Raw genomic sequence first — 23,116 nt, forward strand, 5'->3', positions numbered from 1 at the left:
ATCTCCTCTCCGGAGTAGCAAGAAGCAAATCCCCCCTGAACGCTTCCTGCCTGCTCTGCCAGCCCTTCTGCCATCCCTATCCATCTACCCACGCCTGGTGGGACCCTGGCAGGGTGTGCAGAGCCCCAGCCCTGCCAGCCACCATCACCATCCTGGCTTGCTGACCACCCTGCCATGGCTTCCCTGCTGGGAGATGCCAAAATCTGCTGCTGCTCCAGCCAAGCAGTGCTGCTGGTGCCTCTCTGGGAGCTGCTGCTCCTCCTCCTGAAATTTGACTTTATTTACCACGTAGGTGGAGTGACTATTTTTGCACTGAACATTTACATTTGTGAATATTCACATTTTCCAAGCAAAGGCTGATTCGTGCTTCGAAGCAAGCTTGATCTCACCCACTGAGCTCGTGTGCTGGATGAAATCCTGCAATGGCATTTGGAAGGCCTGGCTCTGCTCAGCTCATCCTTTGCCTTTCCTAAGGCTTTAGGTGTTTGCCAAACGGGCTGTGAGCTGAGGGTGAGGGCACCACCTCATTGCCCAGGACCTCATCCAGCCTGGAAGTCTCTGAGTTCCCACAGGGACAGCTGAGACACTGGAATCTGAGCCTCTGTCTTGAGTGCTGACCAGATTGAATGCCATGTGAAGCCTCAGGATATTCTGTTATCTCCCCTACCAGTATCCCACAAACCCAGAGAAGTGAATGCAACCAAACAACCTCCCAGCCCCAGAGAGATCCTGCCCAATGTGCAGGCTCTGACAGGACCCTCTGCCCCTCCCAGGCCCCCCCAGAGCCCCTGGCTGGCAGCAGAGCCAGGGCAGGAGCCAGCCTGTGCCTCTGCCCTGGCTGGAGAGCAGCGAGCCCGGCAGCCTGGCACAGCAGCGCTGCAGAAATCATCCCGGGCTATGTAGGTCAGCACTGGCAGCTGCAAAAAAATGATGAACCCTGGAATGCAGGGGGAGAGAGAGAGGAAGAGAGGGGTCTGCAGGCTGGGCTGGAGAGGGTGGACAGACAGACACAGAGAGTGCAGACACCATGAGCCCTCCTGGCGGGCACTCCTGATTCACAGCACACGTATGAGGTACCAGAAGCATGCATCAGTTACCTTATCAGAGTATATAGACATGCGTGTTGTCAGACCAATGACAGGGATCCTGTAGAAGCCAGCTGTGTATGATACAGGTGTTGGTGTTAGGTGATCGTTGGGAGCAGGAGGGTGACTAACTAATATTGCATAGACCTGTAGGACAGGATACACGACACAAACATTATTTCACGGGAGCGCCACGGCCATCGAGCGTGATTTTTTCCCCTTTTCTTTTCTGCAATGCTAAACAGCCCCACGTTAACATGACAATGGCACTGCAATGGCTCGGAATGGGGAAGAAAGGGCTGTGCCGGGAGCAGGGGTGCTGTGCCACGGCTGGGGGGGATGGCTCTGCTCAGGGTTCCGTCCTCATGGAATGCCGTGCCCAGGCGCTCCGCTCGCTAAACTAATAACTGCCACGGATTAAAGGGAAGCATCTCCCTTCCAGTCACACTGTGTAATGCGATTTCTTTAACCACACATTTAATACTCGGTCGTAATTCCCCTCTGAGGACCATTAGGAACAAAGTGGTCAGCTGGGACTGTGGCGGGAGCGGGAGCACGGAGCCCTGGAGAGAATCTGCCATCTGGCCCTGGGCACAGGGAATGGCAGAGCCCGGAGGGCGGGGGCAGGAGCCGGGAGCTGGGCTATACCAAAATGCGAGAGGAGGATCTCGGCAAAATTCCGCTGTTACAGCAGGGCTGGGATTTTGGTCTCCAGCAGGATCCTACTATGTGTCAAAGGGAGAGGAGGGAGCTGGGTACTCCCTGGGGATCCTTTATTACACCAATGCCCTTTCGCAGCACAAGGACTGTCCCCAGCTGGTGACAGATCTCCAGCAAGGGCGAATCAGTGCAAGGGCTTTGATGCCTGGAGGAAATAACTCTTCCTTCTCCAAGCATCTGCCCAAGCCCCAGGATGTGCCCAGCGCCCGGGCTGGAGGGACAGATTGGCAGGACAGGAGAGGAGGATGGAGCCTGCCTGAGGAAGGGCCCCGGGGGTCTGCGGGAAGAGGGAGCATCCTGCTTGGCATTGGGAGGGAGAAAATTGAGTGTGCAGAGGGAGCTGGGCCAGCCGGAGACCCTGGATGGGAGTAGGGAGAAATTGCTAGAGAAAAGGTTGGGGAGCTCCTGGGGATGCAGGAGGAGGGGATGCCCTGGGCAGAGGTGCCCGGTGTGACACAGGGGGTGAGGACCCTCACCCAGCAGGGCGCTGGGGCAGGAGCGGGCTCGGGGCAGCGGCGGGGCCGTGCGGGGCTCGGTTTGTGCCGTGGCGCACCGCAGCACCGGCAGGAGCCATTTTGGGTGCGCGGGCTGCCAGCCCCTCCTGCGCCCCGCAGCCCCCGCTCGGGCACGGCGCCAGCGAGCGGGGACTGAGCGGGGACCGAGCGGGGCACAGCGGCCGGGACAGCCCCGGCTGTCGGACAGAGCGGGCACCCCGAGCCCAGCGCCCCCGGCAGCCCCGGCCGCACTGCCTCCGCACGGCTGTGCCCGTCCCCACGCTGCGCGGGGACAAGGCGGGGAGGGGACACGGCCACGGGCATCCATCGGCCGGCAGCGCTGAATGGAGCCTCGGCCTCCCCCGTGCCAGGGCACAGCGGCGAGAGCCCGCGCTGCCGGCCCGGCCACCTCCCCAGGGCTGTCCCGGCCACCCTGCACCGCCACGGCGGAGGCTGAGCCGCAAAGGGCCAGCTCTGCCCCGCGCTGGCAGCCCCTGCCCTGCCGGCCGTGTGTGCCACACGCGTTTCCCCGCGCCCTGGGCGGCTCAGGCTCCGTTCGTGCGGTCCGGGGGCGCGGTGCCATCTGCGCGGGCCCACGCGGACCTTCCGCGGCTGCGGGGGGCGTTGGAGGGGGTGTCTGTACCCGCCCGTCCCCCGATGGCCCCGACTGACGGCCTGGGGGTTCGCCGGGCTCTGCACCCAGGGCAGGGGAGCTGGACAGGCCGGGCCAGGGCTGCACCCGCCGGCACCGGGGGCTCGGGCTGCACCCAAGGGTGCGCTGAGAGTCACCCGAGGCACAGGAGCGAGGAGCGTTCTGTGCTCTGTGCACAGCCACACACAGCACACACGGAGTCTGTGTGCATGTGCGTGTGCGCCCTGGGTCTGTGTGTCTGTGTGTCTGTGCGTGCCATGCCTGTGTGTCTGCACCCCCAGCCGTGTGTGCCCATGTCCCGGGTGTGCGTGTGGCATTGGGTGTGCCAGGTCCCTCACGCAGATGTATGTGTTCGTGTGTCACAGCAGCTGTGCATGCTGGCACAAGTGCAGACGTGTTGTGTGTGAGCCCATGTTTGCACAGCAGTGCAGTGTGCACATGGCGTGTATGTGCACATAGAGTGTGTGTGTGTGTGTGTGTGTACATGGAATGTGTGCACATGGAATGTGTGTGTGCACATGGTGTGTGTGCACATGGAATGTGTGTGCGTGGAATGTGTGTGTGCACATGGTGTGTGTGTGCACATGGTGTGTGCGTATGTGTGTGCATGGAATCTGTGTGTGTGCATGGAATCTGTGTGTGTATGGAATATGTGCACATGCAGTGCAACCCGTGGGCATTCCCACATGTGTGTGAGGGCACAATCTGTGGGCACACAGGGTGTTCCCTGTGCCCATATGTCCCCCCAGTTTGGGGGTGCCCGTGTGTGCTCACACCTGGCTCTGTGTGTGCCCGTGGTGCCCATGTGTGGTGTAGGTGTGTGTCCACATTGCTGTGTGCAAGCACAGCTTTGGGTGGGCATGTATGTGCACAACTCAGGGCATGGGGAGCTGTGTGTACCCAGAGTGTGAGCCTGTGTGTGTGAGCCTGTGTGTGCCCAAGGGTGTGTGCATGTGTGTGAGCCTGTGTGTGCCCAGGGGCTGCGTGTGTGAGCCTGTGTGTGCCCTGGTATGTGTGAATCTGTGCATGCCTGGGCTTTGTGTGTGAGTCTGTGTGAGCCTGAGCTTCATGTGTGAACCTGTGTGTGCCCTGGATGTACCAGTCTGTGTGTGCCCTGGGTGTGTGTGTGAATCTGTGTGTGCTCTGGGTGTGTGTGTGAGCCTGTGTGAGCCTGAGCTTCATGTGCAAACCTGTGCGTGCTCAAGGGCTGTGTCTGTGCTCGTTTATATGTGCTCAGGCTTCATGTGTGAGTCTATGTGTGCCTGAGCTCCATGTATGAGTCTGTGTGTGCCCAGGGGCTATGTGTGATCCTGTGTGTGCCCTGGGTGTGAGCCTGTGTGTGCTCAAGGGCTGTCTCTGTGTCGGTTTATATGTGCTCAGGCTTCATGTGTGAGTCTGTGCCTGCTTGGGGTTCGTGTGTGAGCCCATGTGTGCCCTGGTGTGCGTGTGGGTGCTTGTGTGCACCCCAGAGTGCGTGTGTGATCCCTGTGTGCCCTGAGGGGTGTGTGTGTGTGCCTGCATGCGCCCCAGGGCTGTGGGGGTGCCCCTGTGTGCCCCAGAGTGCTGGTGTGAGCTTGTGTGTGCCCGGGGGCGTGTGATGCCAATGTGCACCCTGGGGGGGGTGTGTGTGAGTTTGTGCATGCTCTGAGCTGGGTGTGTGAGCCCATGTGTGACCCAGGTGGGCACTGCAGGTGGCCCTGCGTGCCCTGGGCAGTGTGTGCAAGCCTGTATGTGCTGTGCCGGTGCCCAGGTGTGTCCCAGGGTGTCTGTGGGTGCCCGGGTGTGCCCCAGGGTGTATGTGGGTGCCCGTGTGTGCCCGAGCTGTGTGTGGGTGCCAGGGTGTGCCCCAGGGTGTCTGTGGGTGCCCGAGTGTGCCCGGGCTGTGTGGGGGAGCCCGAGTGTGCCCGGGGGTGCGGGGAGCGCTCAGCCGGCCGCGCTTACATAAAGGCTGCAATGCGGGCAGCGCGCCCCGGGCCCGGGCAGACCCCGCACGGCTCGGCACGGCTCGACTCGGCCCCGGGGGCACGGCGGGGCCGGGGCAGGGTGGCCGCGGGGGTGGCGGCTTGGGTCCCGCCGGGGCCGGGGCGGGGAGGGGGTCGCCGTCCCGGGGTACCTGGCTGGAGATGAGGTCCTCGCAGACGGACAGGGCCATCTGGATGGCGTTGGGCTTGTGGGTGACGGAGGTGGCGTTGAGCTGGAGCTTCCAGGTGCCGTGCCGCTTGTTGGCCTGGTTCACCGCCTCGCGGAAGATCTGCTCGTGCTTCTTGGTGCTCAGCACCGCGCCGATATTGACGATCTTCGGGTCGCAGCCGGCGCGGGCGAAGGACGAGGAGAAGAGGAGGGCGAGCAGCAGCAGCCGCATGGTGCTCATCCACGGGCGGCCCGGAGCCCGCCGGGCCCCCCGCGCCCCCTGCCCGCCCGCCCGCCCCGCGGGCCGCCCGCCCGGCTCAGCGCGGCCCCATCGGGCTCGGCCCCCGGGCCGTGCCCGGCGCGGGCGCTGCGGGCGCTGCGGGCGCTGCCGGGCGCTCTCCCCGGTGCTGAAGCGCCCGCGCCGCCGCCGCCGCCGCCTCTGCGCCCCGCCCCGCCCGCCCCGCGCTGCCGCAGCGCCCGCCCCGGCCCGCCCCCGGGACCCCCGCCCGCCCCGGGCGCTGCGGCAGAGCCCCCCTCCCCTCCCCTTCCCTCCCCTCCAGCGCGGTGTGCGGGGTCGCTGCGGGGTCGGTGGCACCGCTGGCAGGGCGCGGGTCCCGCTGGCCCCGTGCGGGTGCGGGGTGCGGGTACGTCCCGCAGCTCCTGCGAGAGTCGCTTGTGCAGGGGGTGCGGGGCTGAGCTCCGGGGTCCCGCTCCGCCCTTTTCACCTGCAGTGCCCTTTTGGGATCAAGGCATCCCCGGTGCCTCGGGAGGCAGGGACGCACCGGGCATTCGGCAAACCAGGGACTGGGGGTAAGACACGGTCCGTGGGTTTGTTCTCCACACCAATATTGCCAGTTATGCAGCACCTCTGAATAGCACGCTTCCGCAGCTCTGCCTGGGCACAGCTCTGTGTGACATGGACTCTGTCATGGTCTGTGTGCACTCCAGTGCTGGGGAACCCTCCCTTGACCAGCACAGCTCCTGGGCATAGATGTTCAGCTGACGCTCAGCCTGGTTCCTTGGCTTCACTCTGTCCCTCCAGACAGAGCCACCACTCTTCCAGACATTAGCTCACAGGGCAACCAGCCATTTCCCTCCATTAAATTCACCAAATTACTCTGGGATATAACCTTAAGATTTCTCTGCTGAGGAGATTTCTTGGGGTTCTCATCATCTACCTGTTGTTGGGCTACCATTAGCCTCCCTTAAGGAAATGGAGGCACAACAGCCAGTGGCCAACATCTGGAGGGCAGTCCAGCTCCATGGCAGAAAGAGACTGAGTTTCACTCCTGGACTGTGTCTGTCCCGTTCCAGGGCCACAGGGGTGAGGTGGCCAGAACAGCACATTGCTCCCCAGATCTGCCACTTCAGCTTTTTTGGAAAAAAACAACATGTTTCAGGTAGTGAGAGGGTGTTGCTTTGTCACTGCATGGGGCAAATGGCACAGCCGGCCCGGGCAGGGAATAGACCGAGCACTGCACAACCAAAACCACCAGGGATATTTTTACACCACCATTTCTGGGGTGCTGCTGCAGCCCACCTCTGTCCTTCCTTTGCAACGTGAGTTGAAGCAGAATATTTTCCCCCAACGCAAATTTTCTCACTGGCATTTCTGAAGTGTGAGTTGCCATGGAAACCATTTTGCCTGTGTCCCACATTGCCCACATGCACTCGGAAGGAGCTGCAGGAGCAAAATGGCCGTTGTGTAACGCTGCAAGGCTCAGTGTGCCGGGCTCGGGGCTCTGCAGCCTCTTCCAGCCATGAGACCCTCTCAGGAAGCTGAAGACCATGGCCTGTGGAGGCAATGAAAGCCATGGAGGTCGTGATGCGCTCCCTGAGAGAAGGAAAATGGCCCCACCTCGCCTTAACTCTTGCAGTGCTTGGCATGGAGCTCCACACCAACCCTGCTGTGCTCCTGGAACAGACTTCCAGGAAAGCTTAACCCTTTTCAGTGTCCCCATGTCACTGACACTCCTCCACGCATGGAGCTGAGGGCCTGGCTGGATTCACATGGTGTGGGTTTGTCTTGAAGGGACAGAGGGTGAAAGCCAAAGAGGGTCGCATCCCTACTCTCAGTGTGCACAGAGCTGACTTCATTCCTTCCTCTGCTACCAGGTGCACCTGCAGTGGGTTGTGTGGGAAGAAACTGTTCTGGAGTGCGCTGTACAGACCTGGATGCTGGTGGGTGTGATGGCAGTAGAATAACAAAGTCAAGACCTGGCCACAGCAGGTGGCTTGGCAGAGAATACAAAGGAAAAAGGCAGGCTCTGAAACGTTATTCAGAGTGCAAGAGCTCTTTCCCTCTCATTACCTGGAGTTCCCTGCAGGGAAAAGGAGTGCAGCTATTGAGTCCTTCTTGTGCTGCCCAGGAGTGTGGGATGGCCATGCTTAGGATGGAGCCTACCATGCTGGCAGGCTCTTCTCTCTGTGCCTCCATTCATTTTTTGTCTCCAGAGACTCTTGTTTCTGGCACAGTTGTGGAGACCTGAGAAAAGCCTGCTTCCCTCTCAGGTCCTGCCCCCATGGCTGTGCTGGCAACAGGAGCAGCCCGGGTGACAATGCCCCCAGCCAGGCACAGCCAGCACAGATGTTGTCACCACATGAGTCTCCCCCTTGCTGTGTCCTTGGGCTCTTTGATGCTCTGAAGGCAGAGGAGTGTGCAGGGCTTTCCCAGGTAGGAGCCACCTCCACCAACTGCTCCTGGCAGCCAGGGCTGCTCTCTCCTTTCCCTGTCACTGCTCCTGGCACCTCGTGGCCTCCTCCTTGGCCATGGCTGAGGGCAGGAACTGACCTGGGTTGGCTGTTAGCAATTACTGCAGTGTGATGCTGCTCTTCATGTGGCATCTCCTGGATGCAGGGGTTGGACAGGAGCATGGGAGGGCTGTGGGTGAGGTGTCCCCTCACCAGTGGGTGCTGAAATTCCTCCCATGGCCAGAGTGACTCACTGTAAAACCTGGAGACCTCAGAGGAGCAGTGCTGAACCCAGCTGGAAACTTCACCTGCCTCGGGGTAAGGCATCAGTCCCGGTGGTAGAAAAGGCAATGGGGAATTTCATAGAAGACAAAATAAAGTATTAGGAATATGCAATTTGTGCCACTCCTTGTGGAGCTACCAGACCATTCTTCTTTTGAGAAAGCAGAAATGGAGTTGAGAGGAGTAGCTGCAACCCAGGCTGTGGAAATGGCTCCTGTGTCCAGCTGCAAGGTTAATCTGAGGTGTAAAATGGAGCAAAGCGCACGCAGAGTGCCCATGGCAAGGCTCCAGGCCTGGTACAGAAGAGCTGCCATGGGATGTGGGTGTTCCTACAGGGATGAAAGGATTTGCAATGCAGTTGCCACTTCAGTATTCCTGCCTTTGCTCTGGAAGCAATCATTGGTGATAAAATCTGTGAGACAGCAAATAATGATGCCAAATCACTTGGGTTCTTTGATAAGCACAGAACTGGAATGTATTTTAGGACAGCCAGAGCAGAGCCATGAAAGCAGAAGCAAGAATTTTTGGTCCTGCTCTTCAGACAGGACTGCAGATCCAGTGGAGACATGGACTGTAATTTTGGTCTCTAATACTGACCTGGGGGTCAGAGATCACGAATTGCGAAACAAAAAGGTGGCATTGTTGTCCTTGAATTCACCCTGAGGAGTCAGAGCAGCAGCTGGCAACAACTTGAGCCTCTGCAAGGCAGCACTGGGGAACCCTGCACAGGAAGGCTGCCTGCAGATCTGGGTGTCACATTCTTTACAAAGAGGCTGAAAAATGTGAGAAACCACCCTTCAGAATATTTGCAGGAAAAACTCCCCATGAGCTGCTCCAGCAGAGGGGAGATTGGATGCAGTTGGAGCCTGCTGCCTTCCAGGACAGGGACAGAGAACAGCACCAAAGCTCAGCCTGAGGTCTAGGCAGGGACAGGGGACAAGGGAGGGGGTGCAGGGCCCCAGCAGATCCTCACAACCCTGCTGGAGGCTGGCACAGTGTGTCCTCGCTGCCAGTGCTCTGGGGCTGTGGTTTGTGTGAGCAGCTGGGACACAGCAGGATGTCCTTGTCACAGGATCAGCCACAGACAGACAGGCAGTGACTGGAATCTGAGGGGAAGGTGCCCGAGGGCTCTGCTCCTGTGGTGGAAGAGCTGCAAGGAGCAATGGGGTGGAAACCAAGGGGGGAGTGTCTGAACAGCCCCTTGGTTGCTTTTGTGCGTTCAAGCCCTGTCTCCAGTTCTTTTCCAGACAACATCCAGGATGGACTGCAGTCCCTCAGTCCCTGTGCTCGTCCTGAACGCTTTCCCAGCTGAGAGGGACTGAGCCAGCCCAGCCTGCAGCTCAGAGTGGCTGCTGTAGTCCCCAGGCAGCACAGCTCCCTGCCCAGCTGTGGCCACAGGAAGGAGCTCCGGGCCCCCAAGGCCTTTGCCACCCTCCCGAGCAGTGTTTGGCACATCTGGAGCCCCCCCTGTCACAGACAGGAGCTGCAGCACCACCCTCCAGCTGGTGATGAGAATGGAGGTGTGTCCCCTGTGCAGAGATATTCCCAGCACCCAGCAGAGCTCTGCCTTCCCCCAGGAGCTGGGCACACCAGGGATGGGGAGATAAACAAGGGGCAAGCAGTCAGCCTGGAACACTGAGGGGTTCCTGGGCAGGCAGGGGGATCTGGGGGCAGAGGTAAGAGGATGGGACATGGAACATCAGTGGCTGGAGGCAGAGATGGTGAGAAAGCCCAGAGCAGCTCCTGTGCAACCAGAGGGAGCTGAAGGTGCAGGAACACAGTCAGATGTGCTGTAGGAGGGGTGGGAAGTTCAACTGCGAACACTTTCTGAGGGAAAACCAGGATCTGCATGTTTGAAATGCACTGTAAGGAAATTTTCATTTTGATAACATTCCAATTTTCTGCTGGAAAACCAGCCAGAAGCTCAGCTTCAGCTTCCTGCACATCGTGTCCCAGGAGATTGGACAGTTTGTCCTCAGGGACTCCAGTCCCCTGGGAGTGCCACGCAGCAGGGCTGGAAAGCACCTCAGACACCTGGTCACTGCCTGGGGATCTCCTGCCCTTCTTCTCCTCAGAGAGGCTGGAGCCTGGGCCAGGGGATGGAGATGGAGCACGTGGGGAACATCAGCCCCCTGCAGCGCTTGGTGTCCCCACCACACTCAGGGTGTTCCTGGGAAAGCTCCCCATGGGATGGGGCTGTCTGCCTCCCACAGCAGGGCTGACACCAGCAGTGTCACCTCCCTCTCCAGGGACTCTCTGGGGACCCTGGGGCACAGCAGCAGTCTCCATCCTGCCCGCTCCAAGGAGTGGTGGTTGGTGCCTGTGCAGAAACCATCCCCTCTTTGGAGGGGCTGGAGGGGCCAAACTCCCCAGGAAAGGGGCCAGAGGAGCCTCTTCAGGTGTCTGTCTGTCCCCAGCAGAGCCCAGGTGGTGACAGGCACCACTGTTGGGCAGAGGTGCCATGGCTGTGCCCAGTCAAGGGGAGAGAGAGATCTCTGGGCATTTCCAACCTCTTGGAGCTGCAGTGAGGCTGAAATGGGGGAAGGAAAAGGGTCAATGACAATTGAGGTGCTCTGGAACTTGCAACCCTTCCAGAGACAAAAGCAGGACATTGTTTTCACAGTGATGGGTGCACAAACACACAGGAGTTCCCATCTGAGACCCACCCTTGGGGGGAGGCAGCAGACATCTCCTTTGGCTGCGTGCCCCAGCCTCCTGTGCCCTCACAGGAGCCACCACAGAGCATCCCTGGTGTCCCAGCCCTGCCCTGGCCCAGCCACACGTGGCTCTGTCCCCTTGCAGAGAGTGATGCCTGGGGTACCTCAGTGCTCAGCCCCTCACTCTGCTGCTGGGAGATGTTCCTGTCTTTGCACAGCTCCAGGGGCTCTCCAGTCTGTGCAGCCCTCCGTGAATCCTCCTGTCCTTAGGGGGACAGGAAACTGAGAGTGGCTTTCCAGTCTGCCAGATGTGGCTTTCAAAGACATCAAAGGTGACCAGTGAGATGTGCACAGCCTTGGGGGGAGCTGAGGAGGAGAGCCCAAGGCCAGGCTGGGCCCTGGTGACAATGTGGCACTCAGGGGCAGGAGCAGCAGACTCGGTGCTGCACTGGGTCCCTCAGCCCAGGAGGGGGGAGCCTGGCTGGGCTCCAGCAGCACCAGAACAGACCAGTGGTGGTGACAGCTCAAAACCACCCAAACCACAGGAAAATGGTGACAAACCCGCCCCCAGAGAGCTGTGCTCTCCTGTCCTGTGTGACTGATGCTTGATAGGACACCAAAATCTCGTTGCTGAGGACAGAAAGAAAGATTGATTACACAAGTTGTATTATGAAACCGGCCTAAAAAAGCCCAAGTAAAACATGATGAGGCAGCACTGGTTTTGGAGAGAACACTGCTTTAATTTCATCTCCTTCCCTGAAGGTTCCTGCAATGTGCTTACAAGTCAGCCCTTGTGGAAAGCACAGTCTCATAGGGGCTTCCAAAGAGGCAAACACAGAGCTGGGGCTGCCTGGGGTAAAGTGCCATGGATCAGGGAATCACAGAATCCCCTGAGCTGGAAGGACCCACCAGGATCCCCCAGCCTTGCCCTGAGCTCCAGCCTGAGCTGCCCTGGCCCAGCCCCAGCCATGCCCTAGCTCCTGTCCCTGTCACAGGGAGCAGAGACTGGAGATGCCCCTGCTCTGCTCCTTGTGAGGATGGTGAAGATCCCAGTGAGGTCTGACCTCAGTCTCCCCTTCTCCTTGGCTGAACAAACCAAGTGACCTCAGCCACTCCTCCCTCATCAGGCTTCTCTTCTGCCCCTTCCCCACCCTCAAGGCCCCCTTTGGATGCTCTCTCTAGTATAACGTCTTTTCCATATTGTGGTCTTTGTGTCGAGCAACCCGGTCCTTCAAGGCTCCATCCTCCTCGTGCCATCCTGGGAATTGCTCTTCACTTCCCATTTCAGTCCCCAGGTCAAGCCCCAGCCCTGACCTAATGCAGAGATGTGCTGGAAAACCCCAGACATTTGAAGGATTTCTAATATCAGCGAAAGACATTTCTGCTTTCCTTGCTTTTCTAGAGATTCAAAATGTTTTCAACATTTTGAAATGAAGGTGAATCCTCTCTCACAACCACTGCTCCTGTGTGTCAGACCTGGGGGATGGAGCATTCCAGCCTCAGGGGCTCAGATCTGCTCACTCAGAAGCTTTCTGCAGCTGGGGGTTTGTACCTGCTGCAAGGTGATGGCCATGTGTCTCCAAAGGCACCATTCCCAACTCAGACAGATGCTTTTGTGATGCTGAGGTTGCTGTGTGCTGCTCTAAAGACTCTCAGTGTCTCTCAAAAGCAGACACACAGAGAGAAGCTGCAGGAGCCACAGCTACCTCACCAACACCTTGTTGTTCTCAGTTCACAGAATTTACAGAAACATTTATGTCCCAGCCTCCTCCTTTCCATGTCCCAGCTGCCTTGGGACAGTCCCCTGCAGGTCATTGCCCAGCCCTCCTGGGGAGCTTGGAATGAGAAGGAAATCTCTGCATTGCCCCTGATTTTTCCCACTTGCCTGGGATGAGCTTCATCCCAACATTCCCCATCCTGGGGGCACACAGGGCAAAGCCACATCCCTGCGTGTCTTGGGAGCTCCTGCCTTGTCCAGCAGGGTCCTGGTGCTGCTGTCACCCTGGGGTACCCTCAGCCCCCTGTCCTGGCCCGTTACCCCCACCTGTGTGTGCCTGTCTCAGCCCCAGGGCTGCTGGGCAGCCTTCACACCCCCAGGGCTCCCTGAGTCCTGTTCCCTGCCCCAGCTCAGCTCTGGGGAGCAGAGGTGTCCACACATCCCCCTGTCATGCCCTGAACAACCTTTGATGCTTCCCTGCTGCTGGGGGTGCATCCCCAGGGGGTGCCCTGGCCCTCCTGCTTGCCCCTGTAACTGTACAAGAGGTGTGCAAGATATTTTAAACATCCTAGGAGAAGGATGTTGAAGATACCTCAGGGAAAAGGGCTGAACAAAAAGGATGAGTGCTCACAGAGATTCTGACAACCAATTCTTGGTCTCCATGCCATGGAAGCTGCTGCTGCTGCTGCTGCTGGGTTTATGCAGCAGCACCTCAGGGCTCCCCTTGTCTCCCATTGTGTCTTCCCTCCTGCCTGACTGAGCTCTGCTCACTCATAAATTCCATCCCACTTGGAAAAGGGGTCAGATATGAACTTAAAAGGAAAGTGTTAGACTGAGATGCAGCATGGCCAGGGAGAGGTTTAGGAACCAGCAATGGGTGGGTAAAGTCACCTCCTGTGGATGTCAGCACTTCAGGTCTGCTCTGCTTGTGCCACTCCTGCATTCTGATCCCCCCTTGCCCTTTGTGTCCCCTCTCTGCTCCCTGCAGGGTGAGGGGGTCACCATCAGCCCCCCTTGCAGGGAGCAGCAGTGCAGGTCAGATGGGACGTGGCTCTGAGCAGCCTGGTTCAGCTGGAGATGCTCCTGCTCGTGGCAGGAGGGTTGGACTAGATGGGCTTTAAAACTCCTTCCCAACCCCAGCTATTTCAGGATTCTATGTTTTTCTGCTGTTCCCAATTACATTCCTAATTATTCTTGAAGGAGGGCTATTATACCTGAAAGCTCATCCACTTTTTTCCAGCTGTATCAACTCATCTAATAGAAATTATTATTGTTCTCCACAGGCCTTGCTTTTTTATTCCCCTCGATCCTGCCTACAAAAGGATCTAACATTAATCCTAATTATCCCTAGCATGAATTTTCTGGTGGAACAGAGCAGATGCAGGCAAGGAACAAGTGGAGGAAGGCTCAGATCTCTTTCCAAGCACCAGTTAACAGCCAGGGCTCTCCTGACAGGCACTCAGAGCAGTGCAGGGCTCCTTCTGCAGGGGCTCACAGACTCTGTGTTCCCACAAGTGCCCAGAACTGCCTGGGGGCCCTGGGGCTCTTAAGGTCCCCTGTGATTTACTCACTACCAGTGCTACTTGTTTTCCATAAAAGAAATAAACTAATTAAATGGGAAAATTATTAATAAAAATTAAAATGAAAAAAAATCTGGCTGTTTGTGCTCTGATACTCACCTGCAACATTTCTCAGTATTTCCTAGGGCAGAATACTGTCCTCCCAAGTGGAGAGACATCAGATATGGTGCACAAGCCAGAGCAAAGACCAATCTGCGGCTCTGGTGGCTCCAGGCTGCAAAGGCTGGAGGCAAGAGCAGCACTCAGCAGTCCTGGGTGAAGTTTTTGGGCAGCCCAGCAAGGGTCTGGCCACAGGCTTCCCATCTTCAAGGTAGAAGAGCTCCAGGCTCATTTATGAAGGGAAGCTCCAGAGGTGGGACCTTGTTGGAGTCAAAGCACCTTGAACTGGCAGGGCTGCCCCTGGGACACATGGCTGGGACCCCCGGGCTGCTCCTCTGTGCTCCCACTGCTCCTGCTGAGCCCACAGCACCTCCCACACACAGGAACACTTTCCCTGCCTTCCCCCTTTGTCCTGAAACTCAGCTCAGCTGCAGGGCTGGGTCAGACTCAGGGAAATGCTTCAGAGTGAGGAGGTGACCCCTGGTGCCCCCACTGCTGCCTGCAGATGTGGGAGAACCTTCCAGAAGGGCTGAGGGATCTCCAGGCACTGGGGTAGCACTGCTCATTTCTCAAATAATCCTTCCTAGGCTTGAAGGCTGGGAAGGTTTCCAGGGGCTCCTTTTCTTGGCCCAGAGCACTCCAATCAAGGGAAGTGGTTTTAGAGGGAGAGCTCACACGGTGTCACTTGTCACCAGGGTGGCTGCCTGGAAATGTGTGCTGAGCTCAGCTCCCAGTTTTGTGTCCCTCATTTCTCACTGCATGAGCTGCAAGTGACAGCAGCTACTGCAACAATCCGAGCTCACAGGGAATGAGCTCTGAATGCCAATGTGCATCACCTGAAACGTGGAAGGGACAACCTGGCCTTGGCCACAGCTGTGAGCAGCCCCCAGGAGCTCCTGTGCCCCTAGCACAGTGCAGCCCCTCAGGAGGAGCTGAGGGAAGGCTGAGGCAGCCATCCAGATGTGGCAGGAGCACAGCTGGCTGCAGCAGAGCTGTGCACTGCCATGGCTGAGGCCCAGGTGCTGCCTGTCCCTGTTTGATCAGGTCAGTGCTCAGCTGAGGTAGAACAGGAGGATCCCAGAACCGAGCAGGGACAGACCCCAGCGGGGCAAACTTCACATTGCTCCAGGGAACACCAGGAATCAGGCCCAGCAATGGGGAAAAGCAACCCAGTCTGGAGCTGGGGGCTTCCCTTCACCTCCCCAAAAAACTGCATTTTGCTCAGGAGTGTCGCTGCTCTGGCTCCCTGCCCTGGCTGGCCCTGCCCGAGGCAAGGATTTGCTGCTGAGTTACAGCCTCAGAGACTCTTGGGGCTCAAGAGTCTCTCTCCCTCAGCAGGGGGAGCATTCTAAACCTTTCAATATTTTTGTGAAGGTGGCTTTTATCCTGCAGCCAAAACAGGATCCAGGAGCTCAAAACCCGGGGCTGAAAACCACAGTGGTTTGGAGATGACAGTGAGAAATTATTCCCCCCTGCCTGGACCGAGGTGATGCCTCTCATCTCGGATGTTTCTGTGCTCCAGCAGCCTCTGTGGGACCCTCCGGGCGGCCCGGGGTGACACGGGCTGTGACAGGCCGAGTCTGCTCCGGGATGGCCTCTAAAGCTGATCCTGTGGCCAGCACAGCTCGGGGACCTTCAGCATCGCTAGCCCAGATTGGTGTGCTCAAAACACACAAAACACACTTCTGCAGCCAGTGAACAGCTCCTGCCCACAGCCCGCCAGGGAACTGCTGCCCGCTGTCCCTGCTGTCCCTCCCGTCCCTGCTGTCCCCCGTCCCCGCCGGCTCTGGCAGCTGCCTGGTGCCATCTCGTGGTTAAATCCCTGTTCCAGCGCTGCCTCCTGTCCCCTCGAGACGAAGGAGCCGCTCTGGCCCCATTTCCAGGCTGTGGCGGGCCCAGTTCGGTGCTGCCCGTGCGGAGAAGCCGAGCAGGGAGCGGCCTTCTCAGCCCTGCTGCCCGGGGGGAGGCCTCACACTGGCACCACCTCCCGTTCCCTCAAGTGAAATCTCCCGTTCCTGCAGCAAAACACCTCCTGTTCCCTCAGGAGAAATCTCCCGTTCCCTCAGAAGAACACTTCTCGTTCCCTCAGGAGAACACCTCCCGTTCCCTCAGCGGAAATCTCTCGTTCCCGCAGGAGAAATCACCTGTTCCCTCGGGAGAACACCTCCCGTTCCCGCAGGAGAAATCTCCCGTTCCCGCAGGAGAACACCTCTCGTTCCCGCAGGAGAACACCTCCCGTTCTCCCGTTCCCTCAGGAGAACACCTCCCCCCGTTCCCTCAGGGGAAATCTCTCGTTCCCGCAGGAGAAATCTCCTGTTCCCTCAGGAGAAATCTCCCGTTCCCTCGGAAGAAATCTCCCGTTCCCTCAGGAGAAATCTCCCGTTCCCTCAGGGGAAATCTCCCGTTCCCGCAGGAGAACACCTCCCGTTCTCCCGTTCCCTCAGGAGAAACCTCCCGTTCCCTCAGGAGAACACCTCCCGTTCTCTCAGGAGAAATCTCCCGTTCCCTCAGGGGAAATCTCTCGTTCCCGCAGGAGAAATCTCCCGTTCCTTCAGGAGAACACCTCCCGTTCTCCCTCCGCAGAACCTCTCGCTGTGCTTCGCTCCCAGCTGGACCCTCCTGCCCTGACCCGGGTCAGCTCCACCTTGCCGGGCAGCTCCGAGGAGGGGATGGGAGATGCAGCAGTGTTCCATGAACTGGGAAAGGTGAACATCCCCAGAGCTACGGAGGGCATCCGCAGGAAGCGGGGGGGGGGGGGGGGGGGGGGCTGTGTGTCCCCATTAAAAGTGACTAAATTAAGGGAAAGTTGTCCTGTAATAATCTCCCCTTGCCCCCTCCCCTGTTTCATGCAGAACCCGGATTTTCATCCTGGGTTTCCAGGTCCCAGTGTTCCACAGGAGTGCCTTTTTCTGGGTCAGATGTTGACTGGGACTGCAGTTATCTAAACAGTGGGTGTATGTGAGGAGCTTTTCTGAATCCCAACCAAAAGTTCCCTTCAAGCCTTAAAAGGAGAGAACATTCCCAGTGAGCCCCTGTTGTGTTAACCCCTCTCAGCTCTGGCAGTCCCACATCCCTGCACTCCCAGGCAGGGTCACAAAGCAGATTTTTCACTCTGAGCCATCCCCTGCGTCCCTCAGGGTGGATCCTGAGGAGCTCTGCAGAGACAGCTGACAGCACATCAGTGCTGAAATGTGCCTCATGAACAGAGCAGGTTCTCAGTGGGAATTTTATTGTCCTTTTAAGGCTGTAAGGGAATTCAGGAAAGCTCCTCACGCCTCCCCACTGTTTAGAGAGGGTTTGCATTGACTGTGTAGGAGAGCACCCTAAAATTCACATGGAGCAATTAATTACTTGATCTGCCTGCACTAATGAGCTTAAATCACCAACTCATTTACCTTGAGTTTTGCTTTGGCTTGTGTTTCTTAGTTATTGTCCTGGGAAGTTCAACTCCAGTGGATTTGGATCGATGGGACAGCAATGAAACATTCATTGAATGGCAGCACAGATCAGTCTTGGTACTGAACAATCTGTTTCTCCCAAAGTGAAAAAAACATTCCATCTTTATAGGTAAGAAAAACAATTTATAGATCTCACCAAACTGCAATTTCTTTTTCTCTCTCTGTGTTATTTAAAAAAAAAAAAAAAATACTGTATTTTTCCCCCATAGTCAGGAGCTGTATTCAAATGGAAATTTGGTTCAAGTACTGAGCAATGATGTCATTCACCAGAAAATGAGAGAGAATATTCTGGACATATGCAAGCACTTGCCAAGATTTGGGATTACATCTGAAATGGCTGAATTCTGAGTCCTTGCTATCCAGAGGTATTAAAAAGTCAAAACTGCAGCCACCTGCCCTAGTCCCCCCCACTTAAAGGGCTCAGGGTGATTTCAAAGCCCCCTGTGCTCTTTGCTGGAGAAGGATCTGGGGGCAGCTGGGATGGGCAGCACCTCCAGCACCCTTTGCAGGAACCCAGAGGCCAGAGAGGGGCTGGAGGGAGCTGGGGAGGGGCTGGAGCCCCAGGAGGGGCTGAGGGAGCTGGGCAGGGGCTCAGCCTGGAGCAAAGGAGGCTCAGGGGGCCCTTGTGGCTCTGCACAGCTCCTGACAGGAGGGGACAGCCGCGGGGGTCGGGCTGTGCTCCAGGGAACAGGGACAGGAGCAGAGGGAACGGCCAGGGGAGGTTCAGGGAGGACATTGGGGAAAATTTCTTTACTGGGAGGGTGACCATGGCCTGGCACAACTGCCCAGGGCAGGGGGTCCCTATCCCCGGAGGAATTTCAGAGCCAGGTGGATTCAGCACCTGGGCACAGGGGGCAGCGGTGCCCGGGCAGTGCTCTCGGACCCGATGGCTTTAAAGGTTTGCTCCCACCTGAGGGACTCTGACCCTCCCTGTGGGTGCGGGGGCACAGGGAGCCCTCTGAGATCCGGTGAGGGCCATCCCACCCGAGGGCCCAGGCTCTGTCACCAGGGATGGGCTCCTCCTGCCCCCTCGGCTCTTCATTGACTGAAGGAGGAACTTCACTTCCCCCACTCCCACCTCCCACTCAGCAGCTGAGGCTGGGCAGGAGCGAACCGCTCTCCTTGGTGCTGTTTCCACATTAGGAAAGAAAAAGTGACGAAGGCAACAGCCTTCCAATCCTGCAGGAGCTGCATTTTTTGACATTGGGTAAATATAAATGCCAAAATTAATTTCTCTGGAAAGAATGAGCAGCACACGATCCTACGATGTTACAACAGAGAATGACTTGAACTTGAGAGGCAGTGATGGATCTTGCCCTCCCATCTAGAACTAAAAGCAGCTCCTTTCAGCTCATTGAACATGGAGGAGGATCCATCGATGCAGCAGCGTTCAGCTGTTTGAAGGTTAAAGAGGCAGCAGGGTAACCAAGCCACACAAACTCATGCAAAACACCTGATTGAAATAAACCTGATTGGAACAAACTCTGCTGTGCCCTTTGTAGCTGCTGTCCTTCTTCAGCACTCTGAAAACTGGAAAAGTGCCACCACGTGTTTGTGCCCCAGGGATCTCTCCCACAATGACGGTTCAGGATTGTAGTGGTGTTCACAGGGGTCTTAGGATGAGGGAAGAGACGAGAATGTTGACTCCATGTTTCAGAAGGCTTGATTTATTATTTTATGATATATATTATATTAAAACTATACTAAAAGAAGAAAGGATTTCATCAGAAGGCTAGCTAAGAATAGAAAAGGAATGATAACAAAGGCTTGTGACTGAGACAGTCTAGACAGCCGGACTGTGATTGGCCATTAATTAGAAACAACCACATGAGATCAATCACAGCTGCACCTGTTGCATTCCACAGCAGCAGATAACCATTGTTTACATTTTGTTCCTGAGGCCTCTCAGATTCTCAGGAGAAAAAATGCTAAGGAAATGATTTTACAGAAAATATCATGGTTACACAGGACGGGGTGACTCTTGAGGATGAGGTGACCCTTGGTGCCAGTGTCACCCTTGGAGCTGCCTCTTTTCACGGGTTCCCCCTGCCCTTGGCCATCCGGGGGTGAATGGGCTGCTCTGCTCTGGTACCACTGCATAGGGGGGTCCCTCCTCGTGTGGGCAGTGCCCAGCAGTGCCAGAGCACCAGGAGTGGGTGTCCCGTGGGCAAACAGAGCTCTCAGTGAGCAACCTGGGAGCTTCCTTCCTGCTGGGGCACATCCAACCTCCACCATCCACGCCTGGGTGCTCTCCTGCAGCACAGCTCAGGGACATTTCCCCCGGTTAACCCATTCAGGGCCATTTCCCCTAATTAACTCATTCAGAGCCATTCCTCCAGTTAACCCATTCAGGGCCATTTCCCTTAATTAACTCATTCAGAGACATTTCCCCAGTTAATTCATTCAAACCCATTTCCCCAGTTAACCCATTCAGGGCCATTTCCCCCAGTTAACTCATTCAAAGCCATTTCCCCTAATTAACTCATTCAGACCCATTTCCCCTAATTAACTCATTCAGACCCATTTCCCCCCAGTTCACCCAGTCCCAGCAGTGTTCCCAGTGCTGCTGGCACAGCTCTGACCCAGGAGCACCCCCGTGCCTCACACCGAGCACACAGCACTTGTTCCCCCAGCACAGATTGTCTCTCCTCGAGGAGAACAGATGTTCTGGGTACTTAAAAAGAATCTGTTAATTTGCTGTGACTTACAACCCGTGCAATTTAAAACCAGCTTTCCCAGAGCTGCAGCACTCAGCCTCAGGAGCTCTCAGCTCATCGATCACCCCAGGGGAAATGTGCAGTTATTCTGCTGTTCATCTTCATAGCCACATCCCAGGCTGACAAATGTGCCACGGAGAGTGAACAACTGCTGCCTCCATCACCTCTCTGGAAATGAATCTGGGACCTGTTTTGTGGCACCAGACAGGAGGGAGCTTGGCCACGGCCCTGGGGGAGCAGGGGCAGCGACGGGCAGCGGCTCCTCCAGGAGAGCAATGGGAGGCTCCAGCAGGTTTGGAAGTGGGTGATCCTGGAGGTCCTTAGGAGATTTGTCTGTGCTTGGTGCTGAGCAGGCACTTCTGGCTACAAAATTCCCGGACAAAAAAGACCCTAAATCCAAATCCAGAGGCAGCATCTGCCTGACTGCATCCCAACGGGGGAGAGGGAGGAATAGAATTATTAGAAGACACAAAAGCAAAGGAGATGCAGCTCTGGAAGTGTGCAGAGGACCTGTGAGGATCTGGGAGATTGATGGTTTAGTAATTTTTATTTCATGTCTATTTTCCAGTGCAAACCACTTCACACTGGTCTGTTCTGTCAATATTTCACTATTAAATGTCCTTTAAAATGATTCTCATTCCCTGTTTCTTCTTCTTCACTGTTTTGTGGGGTGTTCTTGCCAGGAGAAGGGATCCTGGAACGGCTCCATGCTCTCCTTCCTGAGGAGCCAGGGGAGGAACTTGACAGGGGAGCAGGAGCTTGTAACAGGAGCATTGCCCGGCTCACAGCTGAGCCTCTCAGGGACCCAGAGCTCTGTCCCTGACCAGCCTCACCTGGGGCACTCCCCGCTCCTGCAGCCCCAGCTCAGCTCTGGCCCTCAGCCCTGTCCTGAGTCATGCTGCTCCCCTGGCTGCCTGGGCTCTGCCTGCCTGCCCAGCTGCAGCTCCCCTGCCCCATCCCCACGGAGCTGCTGGGCTGTGTCTGACCCTGCGTCCCCTCTCCAAATCCGGGCTCTGAGCTGCAGATTGATTCCCTCAGGGCCTCAGCCCTGCCCTGTTGGGAATGATGAAAGTTTGACAAGAAAGTCTCACAGATATGGATGCTTGGCAGAAAGATTTTTAAATGTAGAATCTGAAGAAGGAATAGAAATGAAAGCAAATATTGATATAGAAGAAAAGAACCAAGGAGGTAAAGGGTGTGTTAGAAGGGGTTTTTATGGCTTAGACCAAAGGATAAACCCACCCCAAACAAGAAGATGTTTTTACCAAGCAGAAAGATAGCACAGGCAAACAAGCCTGCTGATGTAGCAAGTAGAAAAAAGGTCTCAGAATTTTCCACTGCAAGAAAACTGAAAAACAACTTCTAGCTTAAACTGTAATGTGCAGAGTTTTAGTGATTGGAGAACAGTAACATGAATATGGTAATTACAGTAGTTATGATAGGCTATAGGTAATAGTTAAGGTATAGATTGGTTCTACTGTATTAAGATGCTGAGCAAAGAAAAGTCTATAATGCATTGTAACCAAAGCCAAAGGGTCTCCAGGCCTGCCTGCAGCTGGAGCTGACAGCTGTGGGCACAGCTCTGTCACCCACCACCCTGGACTGCTGTAACCTCTTGGATGGAACAAACTGCATTTTGTGTACAATAAAGTGCATTTTGGAGAGCTGCCTGGAGTCCTGCCTCTCTCATTCAGGCTCTTACACTGCCCCTCATGAAAATCTCCATGAGCTTGCCCAGGGATCTGACTCCTGGCTGAGCCTGCCCTGCCCATCCCAGGAGCAGCGGGGCCCCCTGAGCCCCCAGCACCTTCCTTGGCAGAGAAACAGCAGAGGCAGCTCCAGGGCAGAGCTGTTCCCTGGTGGGGGTGGCTCAGGGGGCACTGCTCACCCAAATTCTGATGGCACATGTGGGGCCACCCCAAGCCCAGAGCCACAAACACACCCGGGCTGCTGCTCCCTGCTGCTTCCTACCCTGGTCCCACACAGCACCTCGGGATGAGCAAACTTCCATCAGAGAAAACTCTGGGTACCTCGAGCAGAGCCTGATCTCAGAGCTACCAGTTCCTTTCTTGCTCAAGCTAAAGGAGTTTTCTCCTGTTAGGGCAGAAATCAGGGAATCAGGAAACACAGCAGGATTAGCTTAAGCCTCTTCCACTCCCATTAGCAATCTTATTTATCCTTTTAAATGGCTCCAGCAAAAGGGACAGTTGAGTGCTGGGAGCTGCTGGCATGCCAGGGATCCCATCTTCTGGGCCTGTTGGCTTTAAATTATCCACTTTACACATTTAGATCTTCAAACAAATCCCAACTTCTATCTAGTAGCACCTGAGGGCATCTGATCTGTTCACTGAAACCTCTGCTACAGCAAATCCCCAGCAAAGTCTCAGCCATTCTCACCATCAGATACTGAGCTCTGCTTCTTACTTTGGTTTATCTTCACATTTTACCACTGGCCAAGAGTTTATCCAATGTCCAGACCCACTGTCATTCCATGTCTTTGGCTTTTGCTTTTTCCCAAGATACAGATTCACTACAAATTCACTAATTCTCCAGCAAAGCTTTTTCTGCTTGTTTTTTTTTTTTTTTGCTGAGTGAGGGGTGGGTGCAAGGTTAGAAAATCCCAAAGGACATCAGAGCAGGTCAAAGAAAAGGACACATGGAGTGTGACAATGGGATTTTCCAGTGTGAGGCCTGGCCTCATCCTGGTCTCTGTGCTTGTTTCCCTTGGCACAATTCCTGGTGGTCTCTGGTTGGTTTGGAGGTGGGTTGGAGCTGCAGAGAGCATCAGCAGGTCCCAGTCCCAGCTGTCAGTGCCCCCTCACCAGCACATCCCT

The 23,116-nt window shown here is 56.3% G+C and overlaps 1 protein-coding gene across 15 annotated transcripts in view; it reads right to left on the minus strand.

Annotated features, from left to right (window-relative positions):
• Window positions 1-5,346, minus strand: part of GRIN1 (glutamate ionotropic receptor NMDA type subunit 1) — a 40,523-nt gene extending 35,177 nt beyond the window's left edge. For all 15 annotated transcript variants that reach the window (XR_009419774.1, XR_009419775.1, XM_059486314.1 and 12 more), the window contains exons 1-2: window positions 5,065-5,346; window positions 1,098-1,232 (exon numbers count right to left, since the gene is read on the minus strand). Coding sequence is in view for 13 of the 15 variants with exons in the window: in XM_059486314.1 (XP_059342297.1) it covers window positions 1,098-1,232; window positions 5,065-5,322 (393 nt within the window). In the remaining 2 variants the exon portion in view is untranslated. The remainder of the gene's footprint in view (window positions 1-1,097; window positions 1,233-5,064) is intronic.
• Between the last annotated feature and the right edge of the window lie 17,770 nt (window positions 5,347-23,116).

This window comes from Ammospiza nelsoni, chromosome 20 (assembly GCF_027579445.1).
Source record: "Ammospiza nelsoni isolate bAmmNel1 chromosome 20, bAmmNel1.pri, whole genome shotgun sequence".
Classification (NCBI taxonomy): Eukaryota; Metazoa; Chordata; class Aves; order Passeriformes; family Passerellidae; genus Ammospiza; species Ammospiza nelsoni.